The following is a 20902-nucleotide window of genomic DNA, read 5'->3' on the forward strand; positions in this document are numbered from 1 at the left end:
TAACAAATCTCATCCGAGTCTCTCTCAGCAACCGCTCGTTGGACACAAAATCCGACCAGCGATAGCCAAGGATTCTTCGAAGAGACCTGGTACCAAAGGAATTAAGTCTCCATCTCAGATCCTTGGTCAAAGTCCAAGTCTCGCACCCATAGAGCAAGACTGGAAGTACCAAAGACCTGAAGGCTCGGACTTTCGTCCTCCCGCACAGGTACCGGCAGCGCCACACCCCATGATCCAGTGAATCCATGACTCCCCAGGCCCGACCCAGACGTCTATTGACCTCCGGCTCACAACCTGCGGAGACATGAATATCACTGCCAAGGTAAGTGAATCTATCCACGACCTCAACATCCTCACCACAAACAGACACAGACAGGACAGCAGCATCCAAGATGTCACCGAAAGCCTGGATCTTAGTTTTGACCCAAGAAATCCGTAATCCCAACGGCTCCGACTCCTCATTCAGCACCTCGAGGGCCCCCAAGAGGATGTCTAAAGTCTCCGCAAAGATGACTGCTTCATCTGCAAAATCAAGGTCCGAGATCTTGACATTGCCAAACGATGCACCGCAACTTGATCTCTTCGACATCCTCCCAAAAATCCAGTCCATACAAGTGGTGAAAAGTGTGGGGGCAAGTACACATCCCTGACGAACTCCAGTAACAACTGGAAATAAGTCAGAGATGGTACCACCACACTTCACAGCACTCTCAGTACCAGAGTAGAGTTCAGACATCAGATCGATCAGTTTCGGTGGCACCCCACGAAGACCAAGAATCCTCCAGAGGACATCCCGATTCACTGATTGGGTGTGTGACGACAACAAATTGATTCGATTTCGGTGAAGATCCGGATCTGAGTTCTATAATTTTTTCAGTGATTCTTCAACATTGAGAGATAGGGCCAAAAACGATATATTCCACGATATCTCAAAAAAGTATTGGGCCCGATATGTTCTCGTGGATCAGGCATTATGGGGTGGAGGTATGCGCTCTACCGAGTGCCCTTCTTGTTGTTCATATCACAACCTTGCTTTTCAGTCCATGCATCAAAGCATGAAAAACATGATTAGGGGTATTGGTTAATTATGCTATTCCAATAATTTTTTGCAAAAATTATTAATTACATTCTAACATATGCAATGTAGTATAAAGTTGTTGTTGTTTCATGTGCAGCCTATGGCTGCTGGGTTGCATCAATTCTGGAAGTGCATCTGTGCTGCTGATGCAACGCCCATGTTCCCAGTAAATTTGTACTCATTTTGCGAGCCTTGGAAGGATGACAGGCTGAGTCAACCCACCTGGTGTGACTTAATGACATGACTGGGGCTCAAACTCAAAACTCTAAGATCTCAAGCCATCACCTTAACCATTCAGCTAACACCAGGATTTAGTATTCAGTAAGAAATGTACCAAAACGCTAGAAAAATCCAAGTCGTGGAACATATTTTGCAATGAACCTGAAAAATTCGACCATTACATATTTGAGATATTTTTGCACTTGCAGGCGGCCACATTCGGCTCACAGGGAAATATGTTGAGAAAATGCTACACACACAAACCTCGGCAAAGCTGGTTAAATGTCACATTAAATCGACGAACGCATCAAAATGTGTATCCATCACCTCGTGACCTTTGTTCAAAGAAACCTTTCATATGTCCCCGAAACGTTACAATTGCCACTGGAAACATTGCAGTAATTTTTGGAGAAAGGAATGCAGATGTAAAGATTCCATTCGAAGGACAGGTGTTCAGGCAACATGACTTCGAGTCCTTATTTCACCTCTCCAGGTTTGATTGTCAGTGGATTTAAATCATCATTTTGTGTCCGGGTTGTTGATAGATATGTTCAACAGCCTTGGGTTTTGCTCTTCTAACTTTGAGGTGAAAGTCCTTCAAATCAGTCCAGCTGCATCACAAAGGACAGACATTTATTGGTTCTGTTTCTGGTCACTTTATTCAGTACTAGCGGCATGTGCTTACACATTGTAAGCTATAACGAACCGTGCTTCCCCATTGTCTCGGGTCGCTCACCTGCATTAATTTATTTTCATTTATCAATGTCCCCATTTATTTATTTTAATTTATTTATATTTTCATTTTCGGATGCTTTCCGATGGTTTTGTTTGTTTTTTTTTGCCGGTGTATCGGCTTCAATATCCATAGGCACTCGGAATTTCAGCTTTCTGCGTCACCCGGAAGGTCCTGAACATTAATGTCAGTCAGTCAGTGAGTGGTTAAAATAAGCTTTATATTTGAGATATTGCAGATAGTCGATCACAACCTTAGAACTCTTGATGGTCGCAACAACTTCCACTGTATGCATGGGTATCATTACAGGTGTCGTACCAGGAACAGAAAGCCAGAAGTCAGTTTCAAGGATCTTCCTCGATATCTGAGGACCTCATTTCTCCTGGATGGAATAATATTAATTTCTACAAAACTCAGCACAATTTCACATCATTGTTGAGATGTGAGAAATTACAAGAACCAAGCACAGAAGAGTCATCATTTTTTAGGTCCTCGTGGAGGATCTCTAAGTCTTACTCACGTTGTTGTTCTTCTGCTTCTTCTTGTGGACTTTTTTGTTTCACAACCTACAGTTTTCGTTGAAACTTCCTGAAACTTGCCATGTATATGCAGAAAGCCCACGCGCAGGCAGCAACCATCTCCGATTTTGGAAATTCTTCCTAGAAAAAAAGTTGACGTCATAATATCGCCGCTAATGGAAATCGCCAATACCATTATCTCTGAAACTAGGCAAAAAATTCAAATCTTGTGTTTGAATTTTGTTTGCGGGAATCAAGCCGGGCATCAGCACAGATAATTTATCGCAAACCCGATACATCACATTGACGTCATATTCGTTTTTATGACGTCATCATGAAGAGGACGAGGATCTTAGCTCATTTGAGCTTGTTTAAACCTCTCGTGGAACATTTGATCGCCAACACCAAGGTGGTCAGGGCTGCTGCAGATGGTACAGTAAGATTAACATCCTGGACAGTCATCAATCTTCTTACTCTCTACATGATTGACATGACCTGCTGATACTCAACACTTAAGTTTGTCTCTGCTGAAGCAAATCATTATGGATCAGAGGCAGTTCTTTAATTTGATCAGCCACTATAATGGAAGGCACCAACAGTCATTTGTTGAGATTGGGAGGTTTCCACGTCGAAATGAGGATCCCCATGAACTCCTTGAAACTGTCTACGCTTCAAATGCTGTTGGACACGTGCTGACTTGGGAAGTCTGGTGTAAGAGCAGTCAGAGGACACTTCTTGGGATACTTATACAGCCCTTATGGCGATGTGTTATGTCCTTGACTCAATAATCCACGGCAAGTATGTGAATCAGACGTGTGTATTCTCGTCACCCCAAGACGTGCACGCATGGACCGCTCCAATGGCGCTGTACTACAGCATACATAAGACTATCAACTGCCCCCCGCTCCCCAAAAAATAATTGACCAAATGCATGATTGAATAATTAGGGGAATCAGTACTCATTTGTCGAGAACAAATCGTGAAAATCTCGTTAACTAAACGAGTTTTCCTTCTGTCCGGTCTATAATTCAGTCGATAAATGACTTTCCTGCTAAGAAATCACATCATGCATATATACTGTACTGTCGGACCCCGCCATTTGCGGATTCGATATCCGCGGACGCCGCAAACTCATGGCTTACGACCTGCTTCGGCATTCGTGACCATGTGCTTCACATATTCGAAGTTTTGTGTGTGTGTGTGTGTGTGTGTGTGTGTGTGTGTGTGTGTGTGTGTGTGTGTGTGTGTGTGTGTGTGTGTGTGTGTGTGTGTGTGTGTGTGTGTGTGCACGCGCGCGCGGTTCTTTCATGTTTTTGTGTTTTTTTTTATTTTTGTTTTTTCACATCTGTATTCATCGTTTTTCGCAGGCATGTTCGTGGTTTTTCGCAGGATTTTTGATTTTTTTTCTCCTTCATGAATCATGAACCGTCAGGAACGTATCCCCCCTTTTTCCATTGAAACAATGCCCCACTATTTGCGGATTCGCTACTTGCGGCATTTTCCAGGAACGTATCCCCCCTTTTTCCATTGAAACAATGCCTCACTATTTTCGGATTCGCTACTTGCGGCATTTTCCAGGAACGTATCTCCCCTTGTTCCATTGAAACAATGCCCCACTATTTGCGGATTCGCTACTTGCGGCATTTTCCAGGAACGTATCCCCACTATTTGCGGATTCGCTACTTGCGGCATTTTCCAGGAACGTATCCCCCGCGAATAGCGGGGTCTGACAGTGCTGACATGACTGGGAAGTTTATCATTCAGCCAGTTATATAAGTATACATTCTCGGAATCCAGAGAGACAATTTTTCATTTCACTATCCTGCCTAAACGTAGATTTAACAATGTTCCATTAGTCTTTGAGTTTTCTTCTTTTCCCGCACCGGAAATCTCCCGACCCTGTCAACTGGCCGAGGTGTTTGTTCTGATGATGGAGAAGGCATCCGCTCATCAACAGGCAGATCGAGGGGAACAATTCGCTTAACTGTTGGCATAATCTGAATAGATATTAGCCGTCCCCCACTTTCAGCAGAACTAGTTGGAGACAGGAATCCCGAGAGTGATGGCGATAACTGATCTGACACCTGATTTTCCAACGGGCCTGTTATGCTATCATGTGAAGAATACAAAGGAGTAATCATATACCGTGGTCTTAGTTGCTCTTCCTGTGTCTTCCACACAACGCCACGCACTCCCGCGTCAGAGTTCCTCAGACTGATGACCCGAATGATAGACCCAGGAACCCAATGTTCCCCTTTTCTGAAATTCCTGGCGAGCACCGATTGACCTTGATGGAATTCTGGACGCTGTTCAAGATTGTCTAGGAACACTTTCACTTGCTGTTTTGTTTGGGTATCTCTGAGTGAACTGAATCCTGTTCTAAGTTGTCTGTTCACTCGCAGTTATGAAGGTGATTTCTCAAACAAAGCAGGTGTGTCTCTGTACGTCAATAATAATCTGTCCAACTTGTTTAATAACCAGGTTCTCCGATTTTGGTCATTTCTTTTTCCTTAAAATGACTGGCATAACGTTCTGCCAAACCGTTGGTAGCAGGTTGCCCAGGGGCAATCATGGTGTGTTCAATGTCATTCACCGCGAGAAACTCTTCGAACTCAGTACCGGTAAATTGGTCGCCGTTTTCGGTCGTGAGGTGCTTCTGCAGGTAAAATAAAAACACTGAACGCTTGATAAAGGCTTTGAATAATGTGTGTGGCCGTAATGTTCATCACGGGTATTGTTTCCAGGTCCTTTGGATATGCATCCACCGGAACCAAAAACATTTTCCCCTTGAAAGGGCCGGCAAGGTCTAAATGAAGTCATTTCCAGGGATCGGTTGGCCAACACCACGATGCTGGCTGGCTGTGGCTCCCTCGTGTAGCCTTCGCATTCTCCTGACACGCAGCGCACAATTTCACAATCCTGCACTTTTGATGTCTTTGTCGATATTTTGCCACGACAGGTACCTCTTTGGCCATTTGTTTAATTTTTATCATACCTGAATGCTCAGCATGTAAATCGGTGAGTATAATTTGCTGTAGAGATGTAGGAATAACCACACGGGAATCCCACAGCACGGTATCGTTTTCAACAGAGTTCCAGTCTTTTGTTGTGATGAGGACAAATCAAATCCTCCGGATCTTCGTTCCACCCATGTTTTGCGAAACGAAGCACCTTGCTGAGAACTGGATCTTTTTTGTTGTTGTCTTATCCGTGACAACAGCAGTACTTCACCAAGAGTACTTCAACAGTCACTTGTTCAGGGCATGTAGGACGACTCTGTGTGGGTTTTCCGAAGAGGAAATCCACGTAAACATTTTCCTTGCCTGTGATGAACTATATGCTGTAGTTGTAAGTTGCGAACAGTAAGGACCATCTCTTTATCCTTGCTGACGCTAACTATGACACGGGTTTGTGCTCGTCAAAGACAATTACCAGAGGTTTATGATCCGCCATTAGTGTGAAGTGTCTCCCCAGAATGTATTGTCGAAACTTTGGAACACCAATTACTATTCCCAATGTTTCTATCTCAATCTGGGATGAACCTTTCTCCACATCATTCAGAGTTGTCGACGCGTAGGCCGCTGGCTCTAACTTACCATGTTGACTGGTTCGGTGTCGGACTGCCTCCACACCCATGGAAGACGCATGAGTTTGAAGAACCAAATCGGCGTTCAGGTTGTAATGATTTAACATGCAACTTTAGCACAATACAGCTGTTTTGAAGGCCTGGAGGGAAGAATGGGATTGAATAGAGTGAGGGAGTTTATTCTAAAGGCAGGAAAAAAGAGGAATGAAAGAGTGAAGGTGAGCAGTGATTCGTGATTTTGGTAGTTTTACCAGTAGGGGGTTGTTGGTAGACCTTGAGCGCCCTGAGGAAATATGGTGGGGACAAATCGCAGACAGAGCGGGGGGTGGGGGGGGGGGCGAGAACGGAGAGGAGATGGAAGAAGACAAAGACCACCCACCTGCCTGTGGTGATTGAGTGAGAGGCCCAAAGACGCAGCCTCATTGTGGGAGATGCCAATGATCTGAAATGCCTTGGTTTCTACAGCGTGAAGCCAAGAAAGGTGGGAGCCAGGAGCACCAGCCCAGAGGGGAGAGCAGTACTCCATCAGGCTGTGGACAAAAGCTTTGTAAGTGGTCAGGAGCTCAGGTGGGCCGAGGAAGGACTTTGCACGACGGAGGATTCCCAGTCGGCGACTGGCTTTGCAGACGAGGTTTGAAATGTGGCTTTCCCAGGAAAGGTCATGGCAGATAGTGAGACCCAGAAGCTTGAAGGAAAGGACTTCTTCCAGAGGATTGTTAAGAAAGTAGATTGGGGGGGGGGGGGTTCCAAGCGGTCCTTTCAGAGAGACAAAGTGAGAGTGTGAGATTTGTCCAGATTGAAGAACATGTTCCACGTGTTGGGCCAGTTTGTGATTTTATCCAGATCGGCAGGGAGCGAAAAAGCTGCTGCTTGTCCGTCTGAGGGATGACAGATGGTACGGCAGAGGGTGGAGTCATCAGCAAAGAGATAATGAGGATTTTCCAGAGAGTCGGAGAGATCATTGATGAAAACCAGAAAAAGAACAGGGTCCAGAACGCTACCTTGAGGAACTCCAGCCTGGACAGGAAGAGGGGATGAAAGAACTCCTTTTAGGGCCACACTTTGGCTGTGCCAGGAGGGGAAGTTTGCGAGCCATAAGTGGAGATGGCATGGGATACCATAGGAAGAGAGTTTGGTGAGCAGGGCAGGGTACCAAAAGCATGTGATGTGTTGAGGGATATGGCTTGGATTTCCTGTCTAACATTGAGGACCTCCATCCATTGTTGGGAGAGCAGAAGCAGCATATCGAGGGTAGAGTGACCTGGTCTGAAACCCAATTGATGATCAGAAATCAAGAGATTGGAGAAGAGGAAGGATTTAATGTCTGAAGCGATGATGGATTCCATAACCTTGCTAATGATTGGGAGAAGGCTGATTGGTCTGTAGTTGCAGGGATCTGTTTTTGCACCTTTTTTATGCAGGGCAGTGATGTTAGCAGATTTCCAAGTAGATGGCAGATGACCTTGAGCAAATGAGAGGGTGAATAGAACAGAGAGAGGGTGAGCAAGAGCAGAAGAGCATGTTTTTAGGATACGTGGGCTGATGCTGTCTGGACCGATTGCAGAATCTGAGTCGAGGTTTGAAAGCAAGCTCTCCACCTTGTCAGGAGAAAAGGACACAGAGTCCAGGGACAGTTGGGTGTGACTGGGTAAGGTGGGTACAGAAAGCGACGGGTTTTGGACACAAGATTTCGATGCAAACACCGAGTTTAGGCATTCAGCCTTTTCACGTGCGGTATCAGCAGTGCGGCCATTTGAGGTAAGGGAGGGGATGGAGGGGGAACATACACCAGAAACATATTTGATTAGATGCCACCAGGATTTGGAGGAGGGAGAGAGATTTGAGAGTTCAGACTTGATATGAGAAAGATGTTGTTTTCTGGCTCTCCTGAGGGTAGATACACACTTGTTCCGAGCTTTCTGGAAGGAACTGAGATCGCCCTCAGTTGGGTTTGCTTTCCATGAGGCAAAGGCAAGTTGTTACAGGACAACTGCCTCACCACAAGCTTCAATGAACCATGGGTGGGAGGAAGGGTAGGACAACTGAAGACGAGAGGGGATAAATCTGTGCATGAGGGAGAGCAAGTTTCTTTGAAAGAATTCCCAGGATGAGTTGATGTTGGAGAAAGTAGCGATAGGAGACCAGTCTATAAGTTTGATGGCTGCATGGAGACCCTGCCAGTCGGCTTGAGTGAAATGCCAGACTCGATGGCGGTGAGGTGGTTCTCTGATAACAGCCAGAATGATATCCACTTTGACAAAGATGTGGTCAGAAGAACCGATTTGAGCGGAGGAAGAACAGCAGATATTTTCAGGGAAATTTGTCAAAATCAGATGCAGAAGAGACAGAGTACCGTTGGTTGAGATCCGGGTCGGGAAGTTGACCGATTGAGTCAGTCCCAATGAGTCTCAGAAGTCTTTTGCTGAGGTGCCATGACAGGTGAGAGAGGTACCCACACCAAGCCAACTGGCATGATGACAATTGACGTCGCCACATACGAGGAAGAGAAAGTTGGGATGAGAAGATAGAAGTTGGTCCATGTTTTTGGATAGTGAAGTGTTGATGGAGTCATCATTGTTGGGTGGACGGTACAGTACACATATAAACATGAGGTGGGAGTGGAGGTGAAGCCGTAGCCAGAGGTATTCCTCGGGGTGTGGGAGAATGAGGGCAGTTCATGGAGAGTGAGGAATAGAGTCTTTGATGAAGAAACCAACTCCTCCACAAGGACGAGGCTCAGGTCTGTCATACCGGAGGAGGGAGTAACCATGAGAGATACCTGGGATTCAGAGACGTCTTGACTGAGTAAAGTTTCTGTTAGGCAGATTATGTCTGGTTTGTCAGTAGCAACCTCTGTGGAAAGATCTGTCAGATTTGAGCGAAGCCCCCGGATATTTGAGGTCCACACTGTCAATGAAGCGGAAGGGGAGGAGGCCTTGAGTGCAGGGGAGGTATATATTATACGTCTCCAACATTTTCCCCACAACTGAAGTCAAACTAACAGGTCTATTGTTCTCCAATTCTCCTTTGAATCCTTTATTTAATAACGGGATAACATTTACTTACTCTGCAATCCCCTAGTTTCTGTCCCAATTGCAACGAATGAGCTGTTAAAGACATCCGTAAGCATCGTGCCGCTCTCGTCTCGTCTCCTCTCGTCTCCTCTCCTCCGCCGTGCCACCTTCCTCATTACTCGAGGGTGTATATTGTCTGCTCCCTGGAGTTTTTACATCAATATATTAGTTTTCCTATCTGTTTCTTTACTTCCTCCACTCCTACCTGGATCTCCTCCAAGATCGATTCTTTCACAGCTGTTGGTCATCCCCCTGGATGTTCTTGTGTAAACGTTGAAATAACATACCTATGTTTTGCTCAGTAAGCCTGCCATCTCACTCTCATCCTCTCATCACAAACCAATATCCCTGTTATTTCTCCAGGGGTGAATGCCTTGCGATTAATTTAAATATTTTTGGCCATATTCTTTCCATTCTCTCTTTTGCCTTGCCGAGTTATTTTCCGAACTAACCTCTTTTTACTCCTCGCCTGAAGTGAGTTTCATTCCAGCCCCGTTATTAGCCGCGTCTCGCGTAGCGAACGTGGCTCGAAGAGAGCTCCGCGTTGTTGTTGTTGTTGTTGTTGTCCTTCTTCTTGTGGTGAAGACAAAACCTTAAGGACCTCGGCTCTTTTATATTCAGGATCCTGATCTCCTTAAATACTAAGCACATGTACACATCCTCGCATTGAGGGTGCCTTTTGAGAGCGTCTATCATGAACTTTTAAATATATTCGGCCATTTGCTTTAAAGTTTCGAAAAGTTCACGTTAATAATTAAAGATTATTCCATTGAATGTGTTGTAATTTCGTAAATACGCGATTTTCTCGTCATGAACGAGGAGCCTCCATGACGAGTCTCGCTATTTGCTCCATCAAGGCACGTGACGAAATATCGGAAGTTGTTGTTGTTATTGCCTTTAGGACGCGGCTCTTGGACACATTTGTCCTTGTTTTATACTAAACTACAACGGCCACTCGGAAAAGTGCGTACCTCCGTCAGGCTGATTAGATTACCTTTTGTATCCCGCTGATATGCCCGATCTGGATTCGGACCTGAACTAGAATTTAACCGGCTTGCTCAGGTCACCGAACCAACTCATTGACCACGTTTCGTCCGAATCTGTGCACAACATTTTGAGATATTGTCATGTATATTGGTCTAGCCATATCTCTCAATGGTGAAGAATCATAAAAATAAAAAAAATGATATCTGTATCCAGAACTTCACCAAAATCTCATCAGTTCATCCGTGTCACACACTCAACATGTCCCCCCAAGTTTCGTCTGAATCCGTTCATACTTTTGATATATCCTGCTCACAGACAAACGTACAGACAGACGGGGGTTAAAACATCACCTCCATCCACCTTTGGTTGGCGGAGGTAATAAATGCCTTCACTGCTTATCCTAAGTAGCACTCCTTACCTCCCTGATCAACAATCCCGGTGTCGTCGTTTCTCTGGATGTACATCTCCCTGGAATATACTTACCTCGTATAACACTCCACATTTAACACGCATGACCCTGCCTTTTAAATGCAGGTCAAGTGTGAATCACTCTTATTTAAAGATGGTCTTGGGTAAGCTGTTCGTGTCGATTCCCAGCCGGTCTCAAAGTGTGGCAATCGGATTATAAGGTATGTGGGAAACGGAGGGGGAAACGAGGGCGTCATGGAGGGGGTTATTCTTGTTTATGCCATGTGATTGCATGCCATCTGTGCCCAGAAGTCAGCTGCCCCTGCTATTCTCATTCTGGCAGGTATGTGTCACCATCGTTTGCAGAAACAGATGACGATGCTCATTATTGTGATGGGTAAAAATGTGATGAGATTGTCGGTGGGGGGGGGGATCAAAATATTTGTCTGTACTTAAGAAAGATTCGACGCCGTTGTGGTTTTGAAACGGAGAATATTCACCTGGTCTGTCGACGACTCCTCTGTCGCTAATTTCTTTGCTCAGTAAGCGGGGTTTTTCTTGTTCAACCGACTCGCTTTGCCCTTGCTTTGGTATTCATTAGCCGAACACCATTTATCAAAAGTATTAGAAAAGCAAGGAGCTAAGCAGTGTTATCGATGAGCGACCGATCCATCAATTTTGGTGTCACTGTCACCGACGCGTTGTGCAATAAATTTGATCGATATTTGTGACTCAGGCCCTTCGGCAATACCCCGAGATGTACCGGTGCTCTTGAGTCGGGCGTCGGTCTGAGCAAGCCGATGCGGATGATCAACGCAACGCTGGTGCCCTTGGACCGAATTCCAAAGGACGGAGCAACACGGCGAGGTTTGTCGGAAGATGCAAAGGCCTTCGCTGCAGTGTTATGTGCAAACCTTGAAGTGCAATATTGCCCAAAATATCACGTCGAAACTCCTTTTGATGAAGCACGTGCTGATACTCGGGTGTGCGGTGAAAACGCCCGTGCAGATTGGTCGAGTTCATTCGGAGTTCGGGTGTGCTTTAGCAAATAATGTTTGTGATACAGTCGAGGAAGAAAAGGAAATGAAACTTCATTACTTGCAGTTGAAGGATCATGGCAGGTACAAAATTTCAGATGGTGTGTCCACATCCATTCCCATGATTTAACAGAGCTTTGTCTTCTCCGACGGCAACCTGCGCTGCATGTACGTGACAGTTTGTAATGTGACTTGTAAATGCCTTTATGGCAGAGAACAGTTGAATAGATCGGCGTATGCAATGGAGAAGTCACTTTGTTCTCCACGCCGATATATCTTGATGCTTGGATCGCGTTGAAACATTTAATAATTACCTCCAACACCGTTTTCACCCCTGTCTCTCTATCTGTGAACAGGGTATCTCAAAAGGTTCTAGATGGATTCGGATGAAACTTGGTGGACACGCTGGGTGTGTGACGAGGACAAATTGCTTCGATTTTTGTGAAGATCCGAATCCGGATCTGGATACGAGAATTATTTAATTTCTAAAGTAATTCTTCACCGTTGAGAGATGGGGCCAAAAACGATATAGTCCTGTATAGCATGATATTTCAAAAATGTGTTGGGCCTGATATGTTCTCGTGGATCAGGCATTACGTGGCGGAGGTTTGCGCCCTACTGAGTGCCCTTCTTGTTGATTCTGTTTTCTCCCAAGATAATAATAATAATAATAATAATAATAATAATAATAATAATAATTCCCTTACAAGGAACTTCAATGCAGGGGGAGGCCATGAGGTCCATCAAAGCCTGCACTATGATTGCCAACCTGTGATTGTTTGTCCACGTTCTACCCTTTTAAATTCTGAGCATCAAGCAAGGAACCAGCACATACCATTTTTAAAGCCTTGGTTATGACTCAACCAGGGTTCAAACCACTGACCCCCCAGATTCATAGTGGACACTCCAACCATTACACCACCGAATGTGGTTTCGAGACCTATGCAGAAAGAGGATACGGTGGTGCGGTCATACAATGCCGGGCTATCATCCCAGAGCTCCTGGGTTCTTATATTCATCCTCGCATCAAATAATGTGGGCTGGTTATTTCGGAGCTGCCAATCACTGGGTCAGTATATATTCTGCAGTGGCAATCAAGGATTTCAGGCTGCCGATCGTTAATAATTATTTGATTTGGTTATAGATCAGATCGTGCAGGTAATCTTACGGCATGGCCCGCGAGCTGTCGTCGTACCAAAAATTGTTGAAACTCCTTCTTTCATACTCTGCTTGGTATTGAAGCATTTTTAAATTTACAAGAAGTATTCATCACATGACGTGTGATTCAGAGTTCGTGGTCTAATGGGTTAGAGGGTCCATTCGCTCTCTCTGAATCTGGGAAGTCAGCGGTTTGAACCCTGGTCTTGAAAATTGAGACGTCCTGCTTCCTTGTTTTTGACGCTCGGCATTTAGAAAGAATAGAGCGCAGACAAACAACCACAGGATACAAAACTTTATCCCTTTAAAACAAATGATTTCGAGATTTCCCCCAAAGCTACATTTCTACAAATTGTTTGTCCATGACACGAAGAAGTAGATAATTAATTGCCTTCGGACCGTCATTCTATTTTATATTGTCTGTAAATTACAAGGAATAAGTTGTGGCCATTTTCATTTTTTTCATGTGGATTTGCAGAGGATTTCGAGACATTGTTACATATGAAGTCGGCGAGGTGAGTAACAGAGCCCCCCCCCTCCCCCAATGACTGTCTGCAAAGACACTCTGCATGGCATGCAACTTCTGGTCAGGATATTAAACTCAAGGGGTCATCTGGAACCCCCCGCCGCACCCCATCCTCCATTGAAGGTGACTCATGGCAGTAGCCAGTGAGTAAGAGAAGAATCAGCTCTGCTGGCAGCTGTTTTTAATATAATTATAAAAAAAAAAACTTTTTGAATCATGTGTTTTATGTCCTTTTTTCATGAGCCCGTCTATCTGCGCAGTGGGAAACGTGCGTGCGTGTGTGTGTGTGTGTGTGTTTTTGTGTTTCCAGGACATAACCTTTATATAATTAAAGCTTTTGTCATCAAATTTTCAACAAACCTTAATTATGAGAAGGTGGAGAAAATAATTAATCATTAGGTCCAAATGTCAAAAGGCAAAGTCACCGTGAGTACAAATAGGCCTTACTCGCTCGTCCGCCGCTGTGCAGCGTGAGATGGCCGTTTTATTTATTTATTTATTTATTTTTAATCACTTCTGTGTTTCTTTATTTATTTACCATTTGAGCTTCAATGTATCTGTCCAAGCCATAACTTTTTTTTTTTTTACATTTGAGCTTTTGTCATCAAATTTTCAACAAATCTTTATGATGAGAATATGGAGAAAATAATTAATAAAATGTGCTGGTTTTTTAAAAAGTTTTTATTTTGTTAAAGCTTGTTGTATCCATCACGTTTAGTTCGAGTACAAAGTGGACGCAGACGGGCTTTGCATTTTGAGATGATTTCTGGTTTTGTTTGTGTTGGCGAGGAAGTGGCGAAGGGATGAAGTGGTGCGGCAGATTTAAGGGTAAGGGTTGCTGGTGTTGGAGGAGGTTTGTTGTTAATTATATAATATACTCGATGGTCTTATCCGAACACTTGTAATCAGCATTATTTGGGGCACGATGTCCTGCAGACATTTCCTTTGTCTGAGTCTTGGAGCCAGACTGCTTGATAACTGTTTGCACAAATAAAAAGAAGATGTTTTCAAAATGTCTTCTCTCTTGCACCAACCACAGCATCTATCTTCATAGCTCCCTGCACTTTTTGATTCAGTCCCAACATTGCTTTGGACCCACAATATAATGCTGAGTGTGTTAATTTTTGACATCCATCTTTTTATTTTTATTTTTCATACCTTGGCTGTCTATGGCAGTTGATTGTGGTCGGCCAAGAGAAGAAATGTGTGGGTTGCTTTGAAGCCATCATGCCTTGACAGACTAGTAACAGTTCAAAAGCAGAATGTACAACCATACCTGGATCTGCAGAGGAGGTCGAGTTCAAGCACGACAATTGTTCCAGGTTGAAGAAACTTGATTAATTTTTGGGTGATCGCTAGACTACCATTATTCTCAGGTTTTCCGTCTGTCTGTATGTTTGTATGTAATGGACAGCTCTGGAGTCAGAGGAGTCAACCGATTTTGATGAAACTTGACAGGTAGGTTCATACCAGGATCTAGTTGTATACTTTTGAGCACCGTTGCTATGGACGCCACCGTTGCCTAGCAACGGGACTTTGAGATTTTTGAAAAATCCTAAAAAAAACAATTTTTTCGAAAATCCAAAAACGGCTTCCGCGCTTTTATGCGCACTATAATCAACCTCTTTGTCAAAAATTTACAGCTCGATCCGTCAAAAACTGTATGGCTAGTATGCAATTATGTAGCGACCACCCATGTCGCCTTCCGGCTTGTTATATTGTTACCCCCACGGATGCGAAGCAAAAAGCAGGGTTAACCAACCGGTTCATGGCCGTCCGTCCGTCTGTCTGTAAGCACCAGTTTATGATTGAGGAACAACCGTTTTACCGTATTTTATCTCAGAATTGGTGCCGATTGTACATGTGCAGACAGGAGTGAGTTCATAGTTTTCACTCTGCCTGCCTGCCTGGTAGTCAAGAAAAATTGAAAATCATTCCAACTAGTTAACTTACTGTTTTTTTAACGATGTCATAAAGGACACAAACAACAGGCACACAGCACTAATGTAACTTCTGAAATAAGGTGGTGTAAAAGACTGCAAAAATTGCGGTAAATTCCGGAATTTATTTTGTAACGATCTTTAATATCACCATTTGATTACAATTGAAGCGTATACCTGAACACTGTCCGGGCATCGTGTTCTATGAACTCTCTAGTTGTTGGCATCGTTGGAAAGATAAGACAAACAATGTTGCATTGTCCACTTGTTATGCCCTATCCACAGTTTGCCCGGATGAATGCCACGGATTAGCATGTACGTTGAACAAAGAGTGCTGCCATGCCGAGTGTTTGGGGGGCTGCACATTACCTGGAAACCCTGCAACCTGCCTGGCGTGTCACAACTACCGATATTATGAAATATGCACACCCACTTGCCCTACTGGCACTTATCGCTTTGACGGCTGGTGCTGCGTCACCGCTAAGTTCTGTGCTATGCTGCACAATGTTTGCTTGCAAGGAGCTTCAGTTGAAGAGGCCTTGACGCATTTCCTATATGCTGTGGAGTCGCAAGATTCGAAGGATTATGACGGTGTGGAGGACGATGGAGATGGTACTCCTGGAGAACATTATCAGAGAACACAGAGTGAGCGTGATTGTGTCAAGTGGGTGCTGCATGATGGGGAGTGCAGACAAGAATGCCCATCGGGCTATGTCACAACCAACAAGACAAGGTGAGCCTTTTACTTTTTCAAAGAAAATTAATTTTAACTCTTCTTTTTCTTTCTGATCTTGTGCAGTGATATTTCTCACCGTGTCAGTGATTAACTTTTTTCACAATAAATTTATGTCGTGCTTTTTGTTTTGTCCCTCTCGTGCCGACACTGCCTGCAGCATGACGTGCGAGCGCTGCCACGGCCTTTGTCCCAAGGTTTGCTATGTGGGCAACAAAATCATCGACTCTGTTACTGCTGCTCAAGAACTGCACGGCTGCACCGTCGTTCATGGCAATTTGATCATCAACATTCGTGGAGGCAGTAAGAGACAGTCGTACATTTGGATGGAATAAGCGGAATGATTGGCATTTCTTGGAATAAAGATGTATTTTGGAGCTACTTGCCCACCATTTATTTACATCAATGTAGTATCATAGCTGTTAAAGTGATTTGGATTGTCACGTTTCAGTTGATGCATTCGCTGCCACAGAAAGGGGGTGGGAATGGCAGGGAGTGGGAATGGTAGGGGGTGGGGGGGGGGTGAAGGTTCTCAGCAAGTTTTTTTTCAAGTTTTTTATTTATTTTTAAAACATTAAAAAAAAACGTCAACTCCAGATTGTGAGACTTTGGGATCACCACGTGATCTCTGATTATAGCGTGTCAACTCGAGGTAGCACAGTGGGTGCAACTCTTTAGATATTCCAAATTCCACCTCTCTCGCCAAAACACTTCACTTAAAAACACTATACAACAGATCACAACAGTATTACTGGAGTTATACATCAGTGAACGACAATAACACTATAATCTTACTTCATTTCATTACAGTATCACTGCAGTTTCACTCACCTCACCACAATATATATATATATATATATATATATATATATATATATATATATATATATATATATATATATATATATATATATATATATATATATTTATTTTTGAACCTTCTCGGGCACATCCTCAGAACAACCATCAATTTACAAATCATTGTGTCAATGCGTTTAGGAGTGCGTATAAACTTTTATAAACACAAACAAACCCACAAGCCAAATTATACATACTGTAGTACATGATACTATATTTAATGTATTCCAACTGCACTCTACTGTCCACTACTGCAGTAACTACAAAATTGTACACCACGGTAGTACTGTAGTTAATATAATGTTACTACGATTAACTGTATTACTGTGTCGCTCACTCTTACCTGGGGAGTCTGGGAAGTCGGCGGTTCTAACCCCGGTTGAGTCGTACCAAAGACTCTAGAAATGGTACGTGCTGCTTACTTGCTTGACATTCAGGATTTATAAGGATAGATCACGTACAAACATCCTGAGGTTGGTAGTACCAGCACAGGCTTTGATGAGCCTAATGATGTTTCTTATAGCGGAACTCGTACATTTTTTTATTAAAAAAAAATATACATTTATATATATAAATATATATATATATATATATATATATATATATATATATATATATTCTCAATAGCTTTATAATATACACACATTCAATAGCTTGAGCATTCAATCATACACAATGGAGGCTTTTATGAGGGTTTACAAACAATGACAACAAAGGGTCTCCATTGTGTTTCCTGCTCGACCAAACGTTCAGGAAATGCCATACAGACTACAAGGGCGCTCGGTAGAGCACATACCTCCGGCACGTAATGCCTGATCCACGAGAACATATTGGGCCCAATACATTTTTGAAATATCATTTTTGGCCCCATCTTTCAATGGTGAAGAATCACTTTTTAAAATTCTAGTAGTCGGATCCGGATCCGGATCCGGATCGTCACCAAAATCGAATTGGTGCGTCCTTGTCACACACCAAACCTGTCCACAAAATTTCATCTGGGTCCGTCCACAACCTTTTTGAGATATCCTGCACACAAACAAACAAACAGACAAACAGACAGGGGTGCAAACATAACCCCTTTCACCTTCAGTGGAGGAGGTAACAAGAGGAGAACTTGGACGTTAGTGTTCTTGTTCTTGAGTATGGCAGCTTAGCTGCCGGGGTAGCTATCATTTCTCGGAAGCGCAACTGTGTCGCTGATGCACACCCCTCTACCAGTACACACTGGTACTCATTTCGCCGACCTCGGAAGGATGACAGACTGAGTCAACCTCCTGGTGTGTTAATTCAGCGGCCTAACGGGGCTTGAACTCAGGACCCCAGGATCCCAGGCCACCACCCGAACCACTAAGCCAACACCAGGCTCACGTGGACGTTAGGAAGACGAGGGTTTTTCATTCAGAGAGTATTTCATGCATGCAAAGGTAGTGGTAGCAGGAACAGTAGATACTGTGTGTTAAATCTAGAATTAGACACGTACCCTCTGTTCCACCCACCCCATTGAAATTCGTCAATAAACCGATCGATTTCATGAATGTTTCATTCATGGAGCGTGGCTACGATGGGTGACACGGCCTCCACTGTGTTTATTTATGTATCTAGTTTCTTGAATTCCCCCCAGGTAGGCAAAATGACCTCCTCCTGTATCGACTGTATCACCCTTGAATACCCCCCAACCCAACATGTTCTTTCTGCCGTTGATTAATGTTGTTATATCAATGAAGGATTTTTAATTGCCATTACTGCAAAATAGAGTAAACTCTTATTGATGGATTTTTTTTTATTACAAATATATATGAATATAATATTGTGTTTATTTCTTTTGATTCTGAAATAGGATTAAAAAAACAAACAAACAAACAATACAACAACAAATATATATATATATATATATATATATATATATATATATATATATATATATATATATATATATATATATATATATATATATAAATATACATACATAGTTGAGGCTCTTGTACGAGTTAGTATTAGTACACTGAACGGATCAGGACGTAGCAGGACAAAAGGAACAGGAGAGAGAGGGGGAAACACCAACAAGCAGAGTTGAAGAACAAGATAAAGGGAGACAGACAAACAGTGGGTGTGGGGAAGAATGGGGGGCAGGAGAGGATGCATTGGGTGGACAAGATGAATACAGAAGGAAACTCTCAGGAGGGAAAAACTGGAAATTTCTAAGGATGGATTGGGGTGGGGGATGAGGGTTAACGAGGGTAGAAAAGATCATGGTTTGGGGTTGGAGACGATCTGAGGTGGTGGTGAACAGCACTGTCTTGAAGACCTGGAGGGAAGAAATGAGATTGAAGAGAATGTGGATGTTGGTTCCACAGGCAGGAAAAAAAGGAAATGACATGCATGATATAAAAAGAGGAACGATATGTATAATAACGATATATACGATATAGACAATATATACAATAATTCCCCATGCAATAACACTCATTAAACTTTGGGACAGTATCGATGAACAAGAAAAATGAGAGACCCCAAAAGTGCTCGTTTCTTCTCCTCCTTCTCCTTCTTCTCCTCCTCTTTCTCCTCCTCCGCACCAATCTACTGCATTTTATAGTGGTAAGGTGAAAACTGATCAAAATTTTAATAGCTTGAAGGGATGACAGGAAAAGTACACAAAACTGCATTTCTTTGTAAAGTTTTGGAAGGGATCAGAGTTGTGGGCGGGACTACGACTTCAATCAGCCTGATGGGGGCGCGGCCGCTCGACACATTTGCCCAAGGGCCAATCAGACCGATATTGCTGTGGTTAACGGTGGAATATTATCAACCCTGATTGTGCAGGACAGTCACGGGGCCTACCGACAGCCACAACACTAATTTCTATAAAGTATGTACGATTTAGAATGATCGTCTATAAAGTATGTAAGTACCAATATAATGTGAGCACGTCAATAAAGTTTGCACCACAAAATTAGGAAATCAGTCGTATAACATCTTGTGTGTGTATGTGTATATATATATATATATATATATATATATATATATATATATATATATATATATATATATATCTATATATATATATATACACATACACCGAAGACCCTGAAAGACCCTTGGGACCCCCAGAACCCCTAAAAGCTTTTAAAACCCCAAAGACCGTTTAAACCTATAAGACCTGGAAGACCATTTCTACGCCTAAGACCCTCAAGACACCTACGACCTTTAATACCCCTAAGACCCTTCAAGACCCTTAATATCCCTGATATCCTTTAAGACCTTAAATACCTCAAAGACCCTTCATACGCTGCAGACCCTTTAAGACCCTTAATCCCCCTAAAACCCTTGTACACCCTTAAGACATGGAAGACCCTTAAGACCACAAATACTCTTAAGACCTTTGAAGATCCCTAAGACCCTTTATACTCCTAAGAGCCTTCAGACCCCTAAGACCCCCAAGTTCCTTGACACCCCTCAGACCCCCACATACCCTTAAGACCCCCAAGACCCTTTCGACACTTAAGACTCCTTCAGATCCCCTCACGGCCCTTTAGACCTTTCATACCCTTTATACCTTGACACACCTTCAGTTCCTTTAGTCCCCTTTGACCTCAATGCCGTTTAGACCCCTTATACCCCTCATCCAAATTTTAGGCAGCTTAGACCACTTGATGTTTTTTTCGACCTTTTTACATGCTTGAGAGATGAGACACTTTTGACCCCTTCAAAATAAACAATATTGGAATATACCCTTCTGAACTTTCGACTATCTAGAACTTATTAGGCAAACAGCACACAAACATCGATAGATTTCTTGCAAAATACAGACGATACTTCTTATCAGGGAGTAATGTCCAAACTTGACCCACCCATTGGGTGGGTACTCTGCTAGTAGTTGATAAAGGTGCTCTTGTCACATACTCTTGGCAAAACACTTGAGTCACTCAATTATCTTCAGCAAAGATTGTTCTCCATTTTAGATTTCCTTTCTGTACTCATATCATTCCACCCAAAAAGGAGTGGGTGGTGGGACGGGCGGTGGAATGTGCGTGTTTAATACAACACAAA

General features: G+C 43.3%; 1 protein-coding gene and 1 long non-coding RNA gene across 6 annotated transcripts in view; one reads left to right on the plus strand and one right to left on the minus strand.

Annotated features, from left to right (window-relative positions):
• Positions 1-20902, plus strand: part of LOC147020746 (insulin-like growth factor 1 receptor) — a 252796-nt gene that overhangs the window by 95656 nt on the left and 136238 nt on the right. For 3 of the 5 annotated variants that reach the window (XM_085896358.1, XM_085896356.1, XM_085896357.1), the window contains exons 4-5: positions 15550-15997; positions 16158-16300. In XM_085896358.1, the coding sequence (XP_085752484.1) occupies positions 15550-15997; positions 16158-16300 (591 nt within the window). Of the gene's footprint in view, positions 1-11388; positions 11471-13293; positions 13314-15549; positions 15998-16157; positions 16301-20902 lie in introns of those variants that run through there. The other 2 variants (XM_085896359.1, XM_085896360.1) reach the window with 2 other exon arrangements.
• LOC147020747 (uncharacterized) lies at positions 728-10802 on the minus strand. The gene is made up of 3 exons (XR_015061946.1): positions 10614-10802; positions 2551-2689; positions 728-2412 (listed from the first exon to the last, which is right to left on the minus strand). It is a non-coding gene; the product is annotated as an uncharacterized LOC147020747 (long non-coding RNA).

The sequence above is a fragment of the Eptatretus burgeri genome, chromosome 9 (genome assembly GCF_056783735.1).
Source record: "Eptatretus burgeri isolate ZD-2024b chromosome 9, Ebu_testis_v1, whole genome shotgun sequence".
Lineage (NCBI taxonomy): Eukaryota > Metazoa > Chordata > Myxini > Myxiniformes > Myxinidae > Eptatretus > Eptatretus burgeri.